At 43.6% G+C, this 19042-nt stretch overlaps 8 protein-coding genes across 8 annotated transcripts; 4 read left to right on the top strand and 4 right to left on the bottom strand.

Annotated features, from left to right (window-relative positions):
• Window positions 1-3: 3 nt before the first annotated feature.
• On the top strand, window positions 4-693 carry DI09_58p80 (26S proteasome regulatory subunit Rpn1-like protein; the record flags this gene model as incomplete). The annotated part of the gene is made up of 1 exon (XM_013381723.1): window positions 4-693. The coding sequence occupies one exon, from the start codon at window positions 4-6 to the stop codon at window positions 691-693; it is 690 nt and encodes a 229-aa protein (XP_013237177.1).
• A 158-nt stretch (window positions 694-851) lies between these two features.
• DI09_58p70 (uncharacterized protein) lies at window positions 852-3335 on the bottom strand (the record flags this gene model as incomplete). Its single annotated transcript, XM_013381722.1, has 1 exon — window positions 852-3335. One exon carries the CDS (start codon window positions 3333-3335, stop codon window positions 852-854), a length of 2484 nt encoding a protein of 827 aa, XP_013237176.1.
• A 44-nt stretch (window positions 3336-3379) lies between these two features.
• Window positions 3380-5209, bottom strand: DI09_58p60 (uncharacterized protein; the record flags this gene model as incomplete). The annotated part of the gene is made up of 2 exons (XM_013381721.1): window positions 3380-4766; window positions 4824-5209. The coding sequence occupies 2 exons, from the start codon at window positions 5207-5209 to the stop codon at window positions 3380-3382; spliced, it is 1773 nt and encodes a 590-aa protein (XP_013237175.1).
• A 218-nt stretch (window positions 5210-5427) lies between these two features.
• Window positions 5428-7860, top strand: DI09_58p50 (uncharacterized protein; the record flags this gene model as incomplete). Its single annotated transcript, XM_013381720.1, has 1 exon — window positions 5428-7860. The coding sequence occupies one exon, from the start codon at window positions 5428-5430 to the stop codon at window positions 7858-7860; it is 2433 nt and encodes an 810-aa protein (XP_013237174.1).
• A 462-nt stretch (window positions 7861-8322) lies between these two features.
• On the top strand, window positions 8323-9738 carry DI09_58p40 (uncharacterized protein; the record flags this gene model as incomplete). The annotated part of the gene is made up of 1 exon (XM_013381719.1): window positions 8323-9738. The coding sequence occupies one exon, from the start codon at window positions 8323-8325 to the stop codon at window positions 9736-9738; it is 1416 nt and encodes a 471-aa protein (XP_013237173.1).
• Window positions 9739-9803: 65 nt separating this feature from the next.
• On the bottom strand, window positions 9804-12761 carry DI09_58p30 (ubiquitin-protein ligase E3; the record flags this gene model as incomplete). Its single annotated transcript, XM_013381718.1, has 2 exons — window positions 9804-10994; window positions 11085-12761. The coding sequence occupies 2 exons, from the start codon at window positions 12759-12761 to the stop codon at window positions 9804-9806; spliced, it is 2868 nt and encodes a 955-aa protein (XP_013237172.1).
• A 122-nt stretch (window positions 12762-12883) lies between these two features.
• On the bottom strand, window positions 12884-14170 carry DI09_58p20 (nutritional copper sensing transcription factor Cuf1; the record flags this gene model as incomplete). The annotated part of the gene is made up of 1 exon (XM_013381717.1): window positions 12884-14170. The coding sequence occupies one exon, from the start codon at window positions 14168-14170 to the stop codon at window positions 12884-12886; it is 1287 nt and encodes a 428-aa protein (XP_013237171.1).
• Window positions 14171-14265: 95 nt separating this feature from the next.
• Window positions 14266-15445, top strand: DI09_58p10 (cation efflux family protein; the record flags this gene model as incomplete). Its single annotated transcript, XM_013381716.1, has 3 exons — window positions 14266-15043; window positions 15070-15341; window positions 15383-15445. 3 exons carry the CDS (start codon window positions 14266-14268, stop codon window positions 15443-15445), a joined length of 1113 nt encoding a protein of 370 aa, XP_013237170.1.
• Window positions 15446-19042: the final 3597 nt, after the last annotated feature.

Genomic DNA, 19042 nt, shown 5'->3' with positions numbered 1-19042 from the left:
TAGATGCACTATGGTGATATTTCGATCCGCCGTGCCGTCCCATTGGCTATGGGGCTATTGTCAGTTTCAGCACCCAAGACAATCATTCTAGAGACGCTTTCCAAATATTCTCACGACCATGACACGGCCGTGGCCATGAGCGCCATCTTTGGCCTCGGTCTGATTGGAGCGGGAACAAATAATTCTCGTCTGGCCATTATGCTCAGGTCACTGGCCTCGTATTATTCTCGGGATGGCCATCTGTTATTTGGGGTGCGTTTCGCACAAGGGCTTTTGCATTCCGGAAAAGGAATCCTTCATGCTTCGCCGCTTCACGCTCACAAATCGCTCATTTGTAAGCCGTCGTTGATGGCTCTGATTTCGATTTGCTCCATCTTTCTCTCCCTTGGACCGGAATTTCTGATTGATAAAAATCCGGGTCTTTTTTTCCTGCTTGTGCCAGCTCTTTACCCTCGATTCTTGATGACTCTTGACGCAAAAACATTGGAACCGCTGAATGTTTCCGTCCGCGTCGGTCAAGCAGTTGATGTTGTAGGACAGGCCGGACGTCCAAAGACCATCACCGGTTTTCAGACGCATGCTACCCCTGTGATCTTATCTTATTCTGAGAGGGCAGAGCKTGCTAATGAGGCATACTCTGCTCTCAGCCCTGTACTTGAGGGCGTGGTTCTCCTTGAGCCTGTATCCAAATAAAATTACATGTGCGGTTCTCTTATTTTCTAACTTGGATGGTGATGGATGATGGTCGCAGCAGCAACAAACAGAAGATGTCGATCGGATTTAGCAAATAAGTTTATAAAATAAGGTGTAGGCAGGCAAGAATAAATCGTTGCGAAAATAAACCCAACACGCTAATAACGACGCGAGGGCATCCTTGGGTCCTGGCGACGCTTTCTGTCAGAAGAAGAGGATGAAGATGAAAAGGACCTTATTGCAGGCCTTGACGAGGATGAGGAGGAGGAAGAGCGATCCTCATCTTCAAAACGATGACTACGATGATGAGCTGTCGAGTCGCCTATGGGCGCACGGGAAGATTCATTGACGCCGGGGCGTAGACTATCGCCCGGAACGTTAGAACGTGGCACATCGGCTTGGCCAGATCGCCTTTCCTTTAATGGTCCGCGTGGGAAGGGCGCTCCTCTCATTCTTTCCTCCTTAATCGAAGAGCTTTCCTTTTTAGAAGGCTCGGATTTTGAGGAAGATTTATATGGCTCTTTGAGGATGGTATCTTTGGCTGAAGGGGGTTTTGATGATGACTCCTTTTTGCTTGGAGATGAATTAACAACGTCTTTGATTTTTTCCAAGATTTGTTTTTGCACCGGTGCGAGTTCCACTGGCTCCGGGGTTGCTGCCATTGTTGCTGTTACCGGCAAAGCAATGGAGTTGGCCGAAGACAGATCGAGTAAAGGGGACGAAAGAACGGGAGTCTTGATGTCTGGAGCTGCGTTTGCAGATGTCACGGCGCCTGCAGATGTCGCTGTACTTACAGAGGATATCCAGCATACGGAGCGGGCTCTAAGAAGAGACAAGCATCGTTTGGCAAGCAGCCGAATATCCTCATTATCATTTGAAGATGAAGTGGAGTCTTTCGACGTCGTAGCCAGAGGAGAGATAAGTCGTTCTAGTCCCATCCCATGGGTATCGAGCACAGGAAATACGGAATCAACCAACAGCGTTAAAACCACCAGCGCATTCCGGGTTCGGCAATAAGACGTGTAGTTTTCTCTACAATGGGAGGTTAAATTTAGCACCTTTGCAAAGCTCCTATAAAGCTTGATATGCCACTTGCGAAAGACAGAGCCAAATTGCGAAAACGATAACGGATCAGAAGTAGCAGCGGAGGTCGCATTTGACAGCATGGAGCAGAACTTTGTCGATCTGGTGGCCGCTGCATCTTCAGAAGATGCATGCAAACAGGAAGAATTTGCATAACCGTCGCAGGTGGGGGTTTCTTCTGCCGCATTTTCGGAAGGATCTGAGCCAAGAACCAACTCAGAAGTGGCCGAGATGTTTTCATCATTAACGATGGGGCTAGCACTGGGTTCGGTGCAAATTCTAGCTGACTCTAAATTGGAGTCCACAGAAGCGGTGTTTAGGACCATTCGCCTTGTCCGCCTGATATGGGGGCAAAATCCGAGCTTATGACCTGACACGGAATAAGCAAAAGCAAGCGTGTCTACTGCCTCTGAGGGGAGATCTTGTATATTGATGTGAGAAATCGATGACAGCCACTCCAGAATAACTCGTAGAAATCGGCCAAAGTTGATGGATTCCTGCAAAGAGAGCCCGGAAAGCAAGACGATCGACACGCCAAATAGACGATCAAGGAGAATGAGAGTAGAAAGCGGCCATTCGGCCTCATGGCACTTTTGGATCCAATATGCGCAAAATATAGCGTCCGAAAGTGAAAGGAGCACACGAGGAATAATTGCACGTTCAAGGATGTCAAATTCACTTTGCCAGCAGCAGAGACCCCTGTCGATACAATAGGAGTGCTCCTTTGTGCGGCAATCTTGCGAATCAAACTTAAATAGCAAAGATTCTTGAAGCAATTTTTCGGCCAAAATTGATGACCGAAGAGAAGCAAGCATCACGCGATCCCTTTTTCCTTGTAATGAGTGGGATGAAGAAAAAGGCTGCTCTTCAAGCAGGGCGATCAGCCTATCATACTCTGATTCCGGAAACTTTATGTTGGAAAGCGATAGCTTCCAAAAAATACCATCCACAATCCTATAATTGGGCTTCTCTTCCATCGATAGCGTGTTGATGATTAGCATTGCTCTCGATAGATCAAGTCCTGTTTGCGAGCAAAAGCAAGATAGCACGGAGTCGTCGCCAGATGCAAAATCAACATTCATAGGAGAAGGGAAAAGAATGTCAATCATTTGCGATCTGAGGTCCGGAACATCATCCTCAGATTTGATCCAAATAGAGACAGCCTCTGTGAACTGCAAAAAAGTTCTACAAAGCGAATCAATTAGCCAAGATAAGGCCTTCACATGCCCTCCCCTCTCTACAGACACCAAACGGATGGGAAGCAATGCCAGCGAAATCCATAGCTGACAAATGAGATGGGGAGTTGCGGCTTGTAGTATGCGGGGCACAGAGTGCCTTGTCGCAAAATAGTCGCTGGGACATTGCTGCGAACAAAATTTTAAAAGCTTTCCGCCAGCAAGACATGAAATCTGCGATGCTGAAAGCTCCTCAAGAATGGGGGGTATTCCGCCGATTCTTGACAAAATCCCTGGAAGAAAGGCATAAAGATCGGCTAACAGCCCCGGATCATCGGAGTTTGTTATTGAGGCTAAATATTGCAAAAACGGACCGAGATCCATCCTTTTTTCAAACGAAAGCAGCTTCGAGGTAAACGAGGATAAATCTAATGGCAATAAAGATACAAAGTCAAACTTGTCAGCCAGGGCCTCACATGGAGGCCATCTTCTTTCAAGCGCATTTCGGGGGCCTTTTGCAGCAGATGTTTGGATAAAATGGTCCATGAAAATACATCTGCATACAAATTTGAAAGCGTATGCTCGGCATTATCATCGCCACCCAGTATGCCGACAAGGGGATCCCCAAGATTTTCATATGCAGAAATCTGGTCTATAATCACGGAAACCGATAAGAACACATCGGCTTGATGAAGCGTGTCCAGAAATTCGGTCTTCATCAAACTCACATTGTCAGATGAAATTCTTCTCAAAAGCCTTCTAACGGGAATGGATGAATCAAACGTGTTAGTTTTTATCAGAGATGCAAAGTCATACATTTGGTATCTGGTCTCGGTGGGAAACGCCCCGATAGCGGAGTTCCAAAGATGTTGATGCAAAGTCAACGATGACTCTCTCTTAAGACAAACGACCAGCCCAAGCACTGTTCCCAAAAGTACTGGAGCCCATGGCTCTTTGGATCCGAAATTATCAATCAAAAAAATCAACAGAGAAGAAGGAAAGTACACGAAGCATATGGCATCCAAGGGCAATTGACGGAAGTCTTTCTCATCAAACTTGACAGCGCAAAAAAAGCCAAGTGCAGAGTTTCCATACATGCCTGTTAATGCTGCAATGGCCTTATATACAGGCTGCCCGCTAGAATGTGCACTTTGCATCCATCCAGTTCTGAAAAACGCAATCAGTTTCAAAATCCACTGGGGCCACGAGCTCCACTCAGATGAGCCAAGTTGAGCGTTCAGAAAATCTTCAATCTCCATTGGAATGCTCTTAGTTGGCTTCATGGAAAACGAAAATTCTTCTGAGATGTCCGCATGCTTGATTTGACTTAAATTTGAACTATATACAATTGCCACTGCGAGGAAAAACAAAGCCCAATGTTCCTGTAGCTTAATGAAGGGAGTAAACTGACGAAGAGCAGAAACCGGCTTTTCAGTGCGAGAACAGTATATGGCAACAATAATGAACAGCCCCAAACTCTCCGTCGTTTCAAGCTTTAGACAAAGAACCGGGAACATGATATTGAGAAGTGCTTTTGAATCAAATAAATTTAGAAGATGAGTCTGCAAGAACTCTGGAGACAGGGCTTTTTTATGCGTCACAGTCGCTGCTTGATGGGGAACAACTAGCGAGTTGGACATGCAATATGCAATCCAATATGAGTCTAGCTGTGCGGATAGGATTGAAACGAAAACAGAAACCCCTCTAAAGGGGTCAAGGTCATATTCTCCTAAATAGTGGCAAAGCAAATGTTCTAAACAATAGCCTGGGATCAGAAGCTGGGTAGCCAGTTGAGCAAATCCAGCACTACATTCTCTAAACAAAGAGTGTCGCGGTTGTCGGTAGCTAGTAATTATGAAACAAAAGAATTACAATATATCTGTGTTGGCCTTGATAAGTTTCCTTTGGAATGCCTCCGTAGAGGGAATGCATTCAGATGCCTCCAGGACCAATGGGTCCAGTCTTACGAGGCACCAACTATTAAGCGGACTTAATGATGAAGGGGAAGAGGAAAATATCTTTTTCACCGCAGTAACAACAATAGGGGAAATTCCATGGGACGAACCAGGGGAGGGGAAATACTGAAAAACCGAAAGAGCCTCCAAAAATTCAAAATGGTCATTGCACACTTCATACACCGACAAAAAGGGAAATTTCAACTCCAAAATGCCATCAAGCGATGAAGATAGGTAAAGCGGATTGGTCTTGTTATTTTCAAAATCTACGATCAAAGATACCAAGGAATCTGCAATTGACATTAAATTTAAAAAACCCAAAATGCATTCTCCGGGAATCGAACCCGGGTCTACCGCGTGGCAGGCGGCAATTATTCCCCTAAACCAAGAATGCACACTTTAGGGTCTGTGTAATAATTATATTAACATAATTTTAATTTTGCAAATAGTAAATATTAACTGAAAATTTTGAATTCAAATCTGGACATTAATAATAATTTGGAAATTTTTGTTTTTTCTCCATGCCGCCCATTTACAATGCCAATTATCAGGTTACCCGTCCTCTTTTTACGTCTGATAACAAACTTATCTCTGTAACCGGATTGCGTTCATTTGAAGTATTTAAAAAGGACAATGTTTCATCAACCGAGATCTCCTTCTCAACCATGGTCCCAGCCTCAGCCACAATCACATGTATGTACTATATCGACGCCATTTCCCAAACGCCGGGAAGGCTATTTCTGGGAACATCAGAAGGACACATATTGCAATGGATAAGTGGCAGCTCATTAACTGTTTTGCATTCATTCCCGTCGTTTTCGATATCTGCATTCTCACACCATCCTACATCGATTTTTGCTATAGCAATGAACGCAACCGATAGGGTCAAAAAATCGGGAGGCTCCATTATTCGTATTTATAGGCTATCAGAAGTTGGGCCATTGTTCGATCTTGAAATATATAGCAGGCGATATTCGTCGCCAATATCTGCTATGCAGCCGCTCCGCCTTCATCCTTCTGGAAAACCAGTACCTGCCGAAATGAAAGGATGCGAAGCTTTTTGTGTTCTTTGTAAAAACAGCAACATGTTTATGCTTTTCTACGTAAAGGACTCTGAATGGCATTCAAAGCCGCTTTGTTTTGAGCTCTCTCCAAAATACAAGTCACACCCGGTTTCAATGTTGTCCGTGATGAAAAGCGTGCTGGTGGTCGGGTTTTCCAACGGTGTGATAGCCCTTTATTTAATGAATACCGAAAAGCAAGCTCTGCTGACAACACTTCATTGGCATTCGTCTCCAGTCGTCGCTATGGAATGGCAGAGGGCGTCAAAATCGCTTTTCAGTGGTGCATCCGAAGGTGTTCTTTGCCATTGGAATTCACCGCTCAACCCATTTCTACGAACAATCTCGGACTCATCCGCCGCGTTTAACCCCAAATATGCACGGACAACTCGCCCCTCGACAACTCTTCCAGGGTTTGGAGCGGCGTTTAAATATATCTCAATATCGCCGTCCGGTAAAATGGCAGTTGTGACTAGCGATAACTCATTGCGGCTATTGCCAACATACTCTCCCCTAGATCCAGCCTCGAGCTCGCTACTGTTGCTGCATAGAAATGGCCCTGCTTTTGTTCAAAGTGACCAAAGTAAACTTAAAGAAGAAACAGGCGGTGCATCGGAGAATTACTTTGGCCAAAAACCTGCATTTTCATATCCTCTACAGTGCAATTCCAAATTTCCAGGAACAATTTTGATTCCCTCTCCAGAGGGAATTCAAGTCATCCAAGAAAAGAGCTCTCGCTGTAGCCATATCCTTGGGGGCATGCCTACAGGCATTCAGAGAATACCAGGAATTCCCTCGCTCCTCTCCTACTCGGCTTCTCTTGCTCTCTCGCCTACAGAAGTCGTTGTCGTGATGAAAAACAACGAGTCCTCCACTTTACAACTGGCATTGTGGAGACAAAATGAGAATGCAGATTGGATCTTTGTCTCATCTGCAGAAGAACGTCCCTGCAAGATAACAGAATCACACCGCTTGTCCGTAAACCAACCTTCTCGTATTTTTCTTTCAGGTCCTCTTGAAGGTGGTGATTCTTTCGTTCTTGGTTTGCCAGATGGTCAACTTTCGCTGTGGAAAGTTTCTGCAAAGGCAATCCAACGGCAGTTGATCCTTCGCCAGCCAAGAGGCAACCCCATGATCGCCATGGAACTGGTTATTTCAAACACATTGGCCTTGATCACTGCCTGTCCTAAAGGTATCTCTACATGGCTCTCCATTTATGAAATTGCGCCAGGGCTTCATTTGAAATCGTGCACTTCGATTGACCCACGGTTTGACTCGCTTAATGTTATCCCTGAAAAAGCCTTGGTGCTCGCGTCGCGTGCTCATGGGCTCATTTCATTATATAAGATACCTGAGATAACTCCTGTCTGGTCTCTAAGGCTCAAAGAAGTTCAAGGTGCCCTTTTGCTTGCATCAAATAGAGATGGTCTGGCCGTTGGGTTACCGGGAGGCCCACTTTTCTTCTGGAGGGCCAACGATACTCGAGGCAGCAGCACGGAATCTAATTGGGGCTCACCGGGTTCCTGTATGCTTCTCGCATCCAACAAGATTCCAAAAGATACCGTGAGCTTGGTTTTATCTTCCTCCATTGAGGAGTCCAATCCAATTCCATCAGTCGTGCTGCAAAGAGTCTCTGGCGAGTTAGTCACAATTCCAGAAGTTTGCCATGTCAATGGGCCTTGTGGTGGTGAAGAAGCTTACGACAAAGTAGCAGCAGCTTCGGCGGCAGTTTCTCCTCGCCAATCCAAACGAACAATGGTGCTCATGGCCGGGAGGGGTCCTTCGACTCTGATCGACCGGATTTCAGAATTCCCTAGTCATACTCTGCCTTCTCCACTCAATTTGATGGAAGGAATAATGCATGGAATCGGGCTGCACAAGCCACTCGTCTAATTTATTATTAAATCCTGTACTAATCTGCATGTGGGCATGTCACATGCCCGCAAACAATTTCGAGATGAAATGCACCGATTTATTTGTGCCAGCAACGGGGCCCTCCTCAAAATGGGATGCTGTATTTTTAAAAACAATTTTTTATGCTTTGGTGCTCCTCCAATTCGCGATTGATAAATGCGGATGATGCGCCGCAATAGGCAAGTTGGACATTAAATGATCAGCCCAAGAGGGCTCCCATTTGAATTGTCTGATAAGCAGCGCGGTGATAAGCTCAAATGGGAAGTTCGGGTATATAAATAAACATGGAGCGGGAGACCCTCCATGTCTACTTGTTGCATGGCGTGGTCCGGCATCTGGCGGCTTCCGCTCATATTAGTTTTGCAGCTTCTTCTTTTTTCTGCAGCCAATATGTCGATTTTGGAAAGGATCCTGCAGACGGCAGAGCGCGAAGAAAGCTTTATGTTTTGGGACCGGCTGGCAGAAGGTGGGATGCTTGCTAGCAATGCAGATGAGATCAACCCTCGTAAGCGACACATTGTGTCGTTGGTTGCAAATTTCAGAGATCCGGAAAGCAAATTTTTGCTGCAGTCAATAAAGGAAGGAACGGTGGCCGGAGATTTTTCCACGCATGCAACGGCCCCTCCCTCCATTTCAGGTGCTTTTTCTGTGGATGGAATGCATGGGGTTGTGGGGGAATTTTCTTCTGAAGAGATCTCTTTCTTGGCCGCTCATGCGGCTGTAAAGGAGATCGAGGAAGACACTGTTGCAGAAGTTGCTATCGGCAATCACTTGCTGGACCCAAAGTCCCTATTCGGTCTTCGAAATGGACTGATGGGAGGCCAAAATAGTGCAATGAACGAAGATCGAGAATTTCCCACAAATGCCAGCGAAGCATTGCCTTCCTTTTCTGAGGTAGCTTCGCCCTCTCGAGTGCCGCTTGAGCGAAAATGCATTTTTGGGTCACAATCTAACCCGCCCTCTTGGGGTCTTCCCTCGATTTCAGGTCAGCAAAGCCAATTCTTCCGATATCCGCTTGCTAAGGGCAAAGATGTGCGCATCTATGTCATAGACACCGGTATCGACGGTTCTCTCCCCTCATTTGGCTCACGTGTCGAGGGTGGATGGTCTATCTTCGAATCAAATCGTAGGGGAGACACAAATCCAACGTTGACCTCCTCCATGGCCGACTCATCATTGACAGACGAGCACGGACATGGTACCCATGTAGCTGGCATCATTGGTGGCCAGGAAACAGGCGTCGCCAAAGATGCTACTATTATCTCCGTTCGAGTCTTTCGCGCCGGCACAGGCCCGGTCTCCAACGTCATTGCAGGCCTTGCATGGATCATCTCGCAGAAGAAAAGTGCGGCAATCGAGCTGGTTAACCTGTCTATCACATCGACTCGCTCTTCCATTCTCAATGCAATGCTGGAGAGCGCATGGAAAGCAAATTTGTTTGTCATTACTGCGTCTGGAAACCAGGCGGCAAACGCCTGCAACATTTCGCCAGCAGCGTCGGCGCCATGGATTTTATCTGTCGGCGCATATTGCGAAAATCGCCAAATTGCCCCGTTCTCCAATAGAGGCACAAGATGTGTTCACATATATGCTCCAGGGTGCAACATTTTCAGCCTTGTGGCCGGAGCCCCCGGGGCCTTGCTTGCACTCAATGGAACCTCAATGGCTGCGCCACATGCAACTGGGCTTGCTGCATTGCTACTTTCCACCCCCTGGATGGCGAGGCAGCTCAGCTCTCTGCAGAGGTTGAGAAATATTATTGTAGATGAGCTGTCCTCGACCATTTTGGACGAGAACGGACACTTGAGCTTGAAGGCGCTGTCAATGGAGTATTTGTACAAATTTTGCCCGCGGTAGAGGTTTGTCGCCAAAAATAAAGCCATCATCATAGTGTCGATTAAGAAAGTGTGCGAAAACGAGAATCAAGAAAGCAAGAATCTTTGGCATCCAATCGCGGTTCGAAGCCTGATCTCAATTACATCCTCAGAAGCGTACTCTGGCAATGTTAACATGTGGACACATGTAGAGGCTGTTGGGAGCCGTTCTGGAGATGCGCCTCCATATCCAATGCAGAAAAGCGGGTTGAACTCTTTGAAGCCCAAGTAAGGTCCAGAGCCATACCCGGTGCAAAATCTCAGCAACGAAGAGAGATCTTTTCCCTCCCATTTGCTCAAGAGATTCCAAAAGAGAACAATCGTGGGATCTTGGGAGGTATATGGCAGAACATATACGGTGTTCTCTCGCCAGTCATTCAAATCGATGCAAAAACGGTCTGCTGAGGGGTCCATCGAGATCCTTCCATTTTCAGGATCTAGCGTATATCTGCCATCAATAATGCAAGAGATTTCGGTGGCATTGAAGATTGAAAAAATCTCTGGCGGCACCAGAGAGAAAAATCCGAGAGCGATTTTGGCAATTTGAGGCCTGGATACTTTCTTTTGAATTGAGGAGAAAAGATAGCAGGGGAAATTGTTTTCATCAACCAAAAGGCCTTCATCATTAAAAATGGCCAGTTCATCAGGCGAAATTGATTTGCTCTTCAGTGTGTGATCCAGGCTGAGCAGTTGGAGCAGATAAAAAGAGTCAATTTCGCGCATCTCATTAATCTTGCACTCGGGAAGCGATGGTAAAGAAAGCAACTGGCACCAAAAAGAGAGCGGGAAGCGCATATTAATGTGCAAACCGCTTAAAGGAAGACGGGCCAAAACGATGCGCCCAAGCAAATGCCCCATGTACCTATAAATGGTATCCACATCACACAAAAAAGGGTCGTTGAAAAGAGACAACAGAAAGTCTGAGCAAGGTTCTTCAAAAGAGGGGAAAATCAGGGCTGAAGACAAGTAATTCTCTTTAGAATGGATCTCTTCGAAAAATTTCATTTTTGGATCAAGAACACTAGAAAGAGATTCGCTCAAAAATTGTCGGTAAAGCCCACCGCCGTCTGCACCGGGCTCCGGGGTTCCATTCTCGTCAGTAAAGATGATAAACCAGGGAGAGGAGGAAAAATAGCCTTCCCTTGAAAGCACAAAGTGTCTTAGCCCATCTTGAAGTGCAAATCCATTTCGTATGATGAGCTTTTCGGGGCGAATTTCGCTGACTCTAACAAAATAAGGCTAAAAAGGTAACCTTTTCGAGGCGGAGCTCAAAAATGCATTGAAATATTCGGTACGAATGGAAATCGGAACAAAAAAGTAAAAATAAACCAGCAAAACAGTCGATAATTTGGAAATATATTCGGCGTCATCTTCAAGGAACACAAGCGACGGGGCACAAGTCCCCGTCGAGCAGGCTTTAAAAATGGAAGTGAAAATTTGGCAATTTTCAGCGATAAATTTGGAAAGCGGAGAAAGATCAAATCTCTGCTTGGTCTTTGGAATGGTAATAAAGCACGCGCCGGGCAAATTAGTGGAAGTTCCATACGAAATTTCAATGTGACTTGATGCCAGCAGTCTTCGGATGAACGTAGAAATCTTGTAAAGCAGGAAGGTATAAAATACAGAGTTGCGACCGATCAATGGGGAAATCTTTGATGGAATGATACGAATGAATAGAAGATTTAAAGCGGAAAATGAAAAGGAAAGGCTTTCGGTGTGACCGGAGCGTCTCTGCAGAATTCCATGCATTTGATAATAAATCAGCGAAATCAGCGAAGAAAAAGGCATATCTTTGATATGAAAAAAAGCATCCGCAAAGTCTAGGGTACCATATTGGGGGGGATACATAAATTCAAAATCAAAATACGAAAATAAGGCGTCAAAATGGACCATCAGCGCTATACTGCCATATGAAATATATGGTGGAAAGGGTTTTAAAACGCAGGAAAGCTCAGATAACCAGGAGGAAGGGCCTCCCTTTTGACGGAGTAGTTCGAACAAACTCAAGATTATCCGGATAGAATACCCGTAAAGGAGATCACAACGATGCGAGGTCAAATTTCCCATAGAGGCTGCTGCAAAGAAAGAGGCGAAAAACCAACGGGCAAAATCAACATGGACCGGGCTGTTGTACAGGGCACTATCTTCATCAGCCTCATTGAAGTCTTGAATGATATCTGAATCTCGAATGCGTGTGAATATTTCGAGAAAATGGTCATTGGAAAGAAGAAACGATTTGCGCTTGTTTAAAGCAACAAAAAGGTCAACAACAAGGCTTTTAAAAACAAGCGGATCGCGACCAAGAAACTGAACAAGCTTTAAACACACGTCAGAAAGTAAATCCGGTGGGAGCTCAATTTTCACCAGACAAGCATAGATGTGGTCAACGAGCGTAGAATTTGACACCAATAGCTTATCTAACGTGCAAAACTTGGCCGAGACATTTAAAAGAGCCAAAACACATCTTTGGTCATCAGGAAAGATTACAAGAAGAGCCATTTCAACAACCCTAAGAATGATGGTATTTGTTTGCGGATTCAAGGTTTGAGAACCAGCCGAGTTCAAAAGCGAATGACATACAAATTCGCAGAGGCGTTTGGACATATCAAAGGAGATAAAAGAGCCATCAAAAACATCCCCAGGAATGGTTGATAATCCCAAAGAAAAGAAGGTGAAATAAAGAAAGCAAAGTGTGTGCTTTAAATTGCTTGCACCAGGCCGGTAATCGATGTTCAAGCCATTAATGAAAGCAAGAAACTCCAGAAAAGCCCGACCATCCCCATTCAAGATTGGTGCACAGGCAGAGGCTGGAGAAAGCAGAATACTCCGAAATTGGAGCACCTGAAGCCGATGGGCTAAAAAGCTGTTAAATACGGACGAGATGGCAAGTTTGGCATCCTCCGTTTTCTTTCGTAGCTTTCTAAAGCTTCTTTCCCGCCCAATCGTTACAAGAATTGCCCCGGATTCGTCTCTCAAGAGGTTTTGGGGCGTGCCATGAAACATCATTTCCGATCAAGCAAATTTGGTTATAAAATTAAAATTTTTTATACCGGTAATATTTACTGCATATCATGTAAAATACATGCGTAAGACGCTAGAGCACTTGGGGCACAAATGGTTGGGAGGCGTCAGCAGCCTTCGTCTTGAAGGGGAACATCACTTTTTGAAAATTGCACGTCTGGGGTTTGTATGAGAAGTTTTTTGTAATACTGGCTCAGTCTGGTTGGATTGACCTTTCCATCTATTTCGAGCTTCGTGATGTTGTGATTTGGTTCAGTTCCATGTATTTTCCCATTGCATGCCTTTTCAGAGACTTCGTTTGAACATGCGCAGTCCACTATTTTCTCCAGACAGCCAGAACAAAGACTCGAGGGCCTGCCTCTGGGCCTTACAGCAAGAAGAGGCCGTTCGTAATGCTTGCAGGAAGGTGCCCTGTGGCCTCGGATGCAGGCATTACAGGCCATTCTCATTGGAGGCCTAGAGGACCGCTTAATTTTAAATAAATTAGAAGTAGCTGACGAGGTTGGTTCTATCAGCCTCTGAAGTAAAAAGGCTCCATCTTCAACGGCATCAATTTGATCTTTATGGGTTAACGATACTTTGCCACCTCGAAATGGCAGATTCGAATTTCGTTTAGTAAGAAGATTTACGCTGTCTTTGGCCGCAGCTGCGTCCAAATAGGCTAGGATTGACCCGTTTTTTGCCGTTAGGCGAGAATGCTGCCCATCATTGATAATGGCTTCATGATTAAATCCTATATCACTTCCTTTGGCTTGTGGTATGTGTAAAGGATATGGTACTTGTGGATTTGAAGGTCCACTAGTGGAATTCGCGAAATAATTGTGATCAGGCGACAAAAAATCAAATGAAGCGCCTGCGCGTTCATGATTTACTTTTGGAATATTAGCAACCTGCATGGAGGAGAAAGCTAGGTCGTCCATGGAAAAAGAATTGGTTTCGTAGGGGTTGTTACCAGATGTCGGCAATTGAGGGTATTTAGGAATGAGAGATGGCTGCAAATTGTTGCCATGGGAATCTCTGGGCGAAGTTATTGCATCTGCATATCCAGGGGCCACTGATGGATTCTTACTTTTAGAAGCTGTTGAAATATCGCCGTAAAATTCTACCGACGGTTGGATATCCGAGAGCGGCGTTAGATTCTGCGCCGATGTGTGTGCATTAGGGAGGGTGGGCACGTATCCAAAATGCTTCGGGGGCACACTGGGGCCAATTTTTTTTTCAAGGTCAATTTTCGGGCATCGTGTGTCTACTTTGGGATATTCATTAACAATATTCGCTTTTTTTCTGTCTCCTGTTGGCATGGAATTCTCCTGATAAATTTCGATCATCTGCCAATCAACGCCAAGATAAAATTTCGCATCGCAAATTACAGTAAAGGGTCTTTTGTGGCACATGACTGTTTTGGCCGGCCAATAGAGAAGTAAGCACCGTACATTTAAATTTATCAGTACAAATTGCAGAAAAGCCCCAATTTGTAAATTTAGCTGCAATGATCCAGGTCAATATTGGCGATCAAAAAGGATCCACCGAATGTTCCCACGACGGTATACTTGCCAAGGAAAGGCTGAGATCGGCAAAAAACATAAAATCCTTGGCCATTCTGATTGCAATCTGCGGTACTTTCATGATATTGGAGGTTATTGGGGGAATCCTGAGCGGCTCCCTTGCAATTCTCTCCGATGCGGCACATTTGCTATCAGATATTGCCGGATTTGTGATTTCGCTGCTTTCAATGGTTTATGGGCTCCGTCCCGCTACCAAGAAGCATTCCTTTGGATTCCATCGTGCAGAAATTCTTGGCGCTCTCGGATCAGTGGCGTTCATTTGGATCTTGACTGGTGCCCTTATTTTGGAAGCCATTGACCGAATAAGAAACCCAAAGGAAATTAATGGCAAGCTCATGTTTTTTGTTGCCCTTATTGGCTTTTGCATTAACATTATTATGATCCTAACTTTCCACCGTTTAAGCAAGGAAATACACGAGCCCTTACATCGGCATAAAGAGTCTGAGGAGATCCCCGCCCATGCTCATAGGCATGATAATTTTTTGGCTTCCCTTTTACCTTCAAATCTCAATATCAGGTCTGCGTTTATCCACATCATTGGCGATCTTATCCAGTCCCTTGGGGTTCTCTTTGCATCTGCAATCATCTGGGCCTCTCCAAAATATCAAATAGCGGACCCCATCTGTACATTTACCTTTTCTTTTATTGTACTTTTCACGACCGTAAAGGTCCTATCTGAAGCAATACATGTCATCATGGAGGGTAATATCGTCCATTATAATGTGTAGGAACGCCACTCCATATTGACTCTTCCATGATAGAGTCTGATATTTTGAAAATTAATGGCGTTTCACGGATCCATGATCTACATATTTGGTCTTTGTCTTCAGAGAAGTTCACCATTAGTCTTCACGTTGTTGTTAAAAGTAGCGAGCATGATTCCGACAAATCTCTCCTTGCACGAAGCAAGCACGTCCTTGCAGAATGCCAGTCTTTGTTGTGTAAAAAATATTTTCTTCACCATTCTGCGATCCAAGTTGAGTTTGAAGACCCTGACAATGTAAACACGTGCAAATCATTTATTTGCTGCAATGATAAAAGTACCTGAAGATATTTCAACGCTACTTCCTTTGTGTGAAATCATATCCCTTGAATAAAAGCTAGCCAGATTAAGGGTGCAACTCAATAAATAATTAGCCATCCATGCAAAGTTCTTTGGCTATAAAAATGTTTCCACGTTCCCAGAGATGCGGTTGACGACTTTCTGGATCAGAACCAATATCTTTCGCCAAAAGATCAAAATAGAAAGGAGTCTGGTAAGCATCCATTAAAGACGTGGGTTTCGCATGCATATTTCGTAATCTTTATCAAAAGGCCAATTTCTTTAATCTTCCTTATACAAAAATGGAACCATTGCAATAAGCAAAGCTGCATGGTAGAAGATGGTTGTAGCAATATGCATGCAAAGGATAGTGATCTTTATGTGAGGATTTTTAATTATAAATGGTTAACGCCGACATAAAAAGCAATCAAAGTGAAAAGCCGACCAAAATCGAAGTACCTTTGGATTGCTCCACAAATTGGGTGGGTTTGGCGTTTGGGATCGATGAGTGCTTGCACATCAAGCTAGTAAATATAGAGTTTATATGGCGAGGATCATGGATCCATAAGGATATTTAAAACGGATACATAAATTGGCTATCAAAAAGGCCTCCGGTTGGAGAAATGGTTCGCGTAATCCATTGATATCAATCAGGTGATTGATAGATTTTTGATGAATTGGGTAAGAGTTGCATGATTACCTGAAGCACGGTAGTCATTCGCACGCGATATAGTAAACCGGAATGAACTCTTATATACAGAACTCTATTTCAAAAGCTATCCTAAATACCAAAAGGCTCTTCCGGGCTGCCCGTTTAGTGGAGGAGACTAAACGATTGCAAGCTATCGCCCTTAAAAGAATCAACTCCGTTAGTCGATTTGATCTTGAAGATCTTTCCAATTTGGGAGGGCATTAATATATCTAGAAATCGAGATGAAACGCCGCATATTCTTTTGCAAAAAAAGTTGAATGGTCTGATCGACCTAGGGTGTGCGTGTTAAAATGGAGCCAATATGAATTTATAATCACGCGCATTGCGAATCAACCATCATACATCAATAAGTGACTCAAAACTGATCACATGTCCACGATATCAATTAATTATGTCACGATGCAATAATCGTTTTAAGCATTGTAAATGGTGATGGTTTTCGAGATGGATTGGATGAGTTTAGGGTTAGGTTAGGGTTCGATTGAATTTTCAAGGATCATTCTCCATTGAAGGGGAAACTCTGTTCTGCATTTTGACAAAAACTTTTTTGAATAGTAGAAATACTCCGATTTGCAGATAAATCGGTTAAAGATGTTCCTTACTTTCCAACGCTTCTTCCAATTTGGGTACCCAATTTCTAGAATAAGAAAGAAATCGTTCATCCACATCACGCCATGCCCTTCAATATATACTTGCTAGTAACATGCAAAAAGCCCTACCAGCATGATTAAAGGTTGAGGTTTTAGTTGTAACTGCCCCAAGACTAATTAAAGGAAACTTGACCAACTATTCCAAATTTATTTTCAAAATTCTGGGAAGCATAAGAGTAACTTTGTTGAGCCCCCCCCCAGAACTACACCAGTGGGGATGAACATAAGAGGGAGATATGTCTATAATAAATCCCTAATCCTTAATCTGGCTACCGTTTTGATAATCGCACAATGAACTTTAGAACATGCTTTATTCTTAGAGGGTACCCCCCCCCTATGTAGAACAATTAGATTTTTTTGACTTTTTCCGAAAAAGGGATATTGTGAAAACTACACAATGGGCGCCAAAACTCGTTTTTGATGCTGAAATCGGTCCAAAAAACATTTTATTACTCATTTCAGGCATGGCGAGATTGATTATGAGAAGACTATATTGACTAGTGTTGAGTAAACCATATGTGATCCTATCTTTCTCAACTTGGCTCAAGAATATGGCAGTATTTTCATCAGCAAGATTCCTTGAATCCTTATCTATACAAAGAAAACCAACGTTGAAGCAATTCAGAAGAGGACGTTGACAATATAGAATTAACCCCATAAAAGATACGCGATCTCCAAGAGAGAAATCAGCGCTTACACTGTATGTTCCAGTATGTGCGTGCACGGAAAAAATTAAAGAAAACATTTCCGCTGTTAGACCCAGAAATTGTCTAACTTTGGAAGGTGTCTTCGTTAAAAATTGACTGCGACATCTGGCGAGCCAGTATCGAATGGGAGCGGGCGGGTCCGCTGAACGAGAATTGCAAGTGAGCTTTTATAAATCATTAATCCAGCATTTGAAGCTGTAAAGGCAAAACAATCAAACTATGGATATTGAGTGTAGTGCTTCTAGAAAAACATACCAGCAAACAGATATCCTATGCAAGGCTGTAGAAAGTTCATCTTCTGAGACGCTGAGATCTTAAGCTCGATTATCTCGCGCCTGGATCACTGCAATCAACTCTGAGCCTTTATAAAATGCGAGTTTAACAAAAGTATCGGGAAGATCAAATGGTACCCAAATGATTCTGCTAATTCCATCTGTTGACCTAAGATCGTCTGGAGTACTTATCACGCTAAGTAAGATGCCAGTTGCCAAGTTGGCGGAAATGTCAAATCAAAACGAAGATATAAGTATCAGAGGAAGATAAAATTTCAGTGATAGAGAAACCAGTGTCAGGAATATGAGTAAACACATATACGCTAACTCGGCTTTCCCAATCGTAAATTTTGATGAATACCTTATCAAGAGATCTAACTAGAGTCCAAGGGATATTGAAAAACTGCCCAAAGGGAACCAGTTTTGGGTTAAGAGTAATAGTAAGAAGACGATCATTTTTAGAAATAGCGAAGGTTCTTGAGACGCCATTACCAAGGTCCTTGACAAGAATAAGATTATAGAGTACTCGATCAAGTATTCCCAACTTGGTAAAGTTGAAAAGTTTGATTCCAATATATCAAACGATAATGCCTAGAAATATTTGGGCTAGATTCAAAAATCTAAAAAGGAAAAACCTAGCTGTGTTTTTAGAGTCAGCAAAAGGATTCCAGTTGAGGATGGCAGCAGAAATTCAATAAATCGCAGCATTATCATTGTGAACTATAACATCAAAATTTAAGCCTGCTGTGCTCATAAAGGATGGATCAAGCAATGCCTTAGAACTAGATGAAAATATCTTGCTAATGTGAATACCTAGAGCTATTGATGCTCTAAGTCTAGTAAAAAAGGGCGTTGAGCATGTAACGAGAAAAAGAGAAGATATAATGTTTGAGATCATGCCTTTACATTCATCGTTGCTGCAAGCGTTATTTGCGGCCTTGAAGCATATATGATGCTATCCTTGCGGTTAAGAAATTACATGTCGAGACCAGCAACCGATGAAAGAGATCTTTTTCATTTAACGAAATCGTCCCCTTTTTAAAGACCACCTCTAACCCTAACCCAACTAGAGAGATATATTGGTGTTTATAAAAAATAAAACATGCTTTCTCAAATTATAAAGCCAGAAAATGGTACGAGGCAATCTGATGAAATACCTTTCACGGAAATATTTTTAGCCGCAATATTGAGAATTTAGATGCCAAATTTGACCGCCAATTCTTTGAATTGAATCAATGTATTTTTTACCGACACTTGGGATGATTCTGTGCTTTTATACTTCCGCAGTACTTTTTGGATGCTTGGAATTTCATCAGAT

This window comes from Mitosporidium daphniae (genome assembly GCF_000760515.2).
Source record: "Mitosporidium daphniae strain UGP3 chromosome Unknown contig-58, whole genome shotgun sequence".
Lineage (NCBI taxonomy): Eukaryota > Fungi > Microsporidia > Mitosporidium > Mitosporidium daphniae.
Note: the sequence above shows the minus strand (reverse complement) of the source record. Positions and strands in the feature narration are given on the sequence as shown.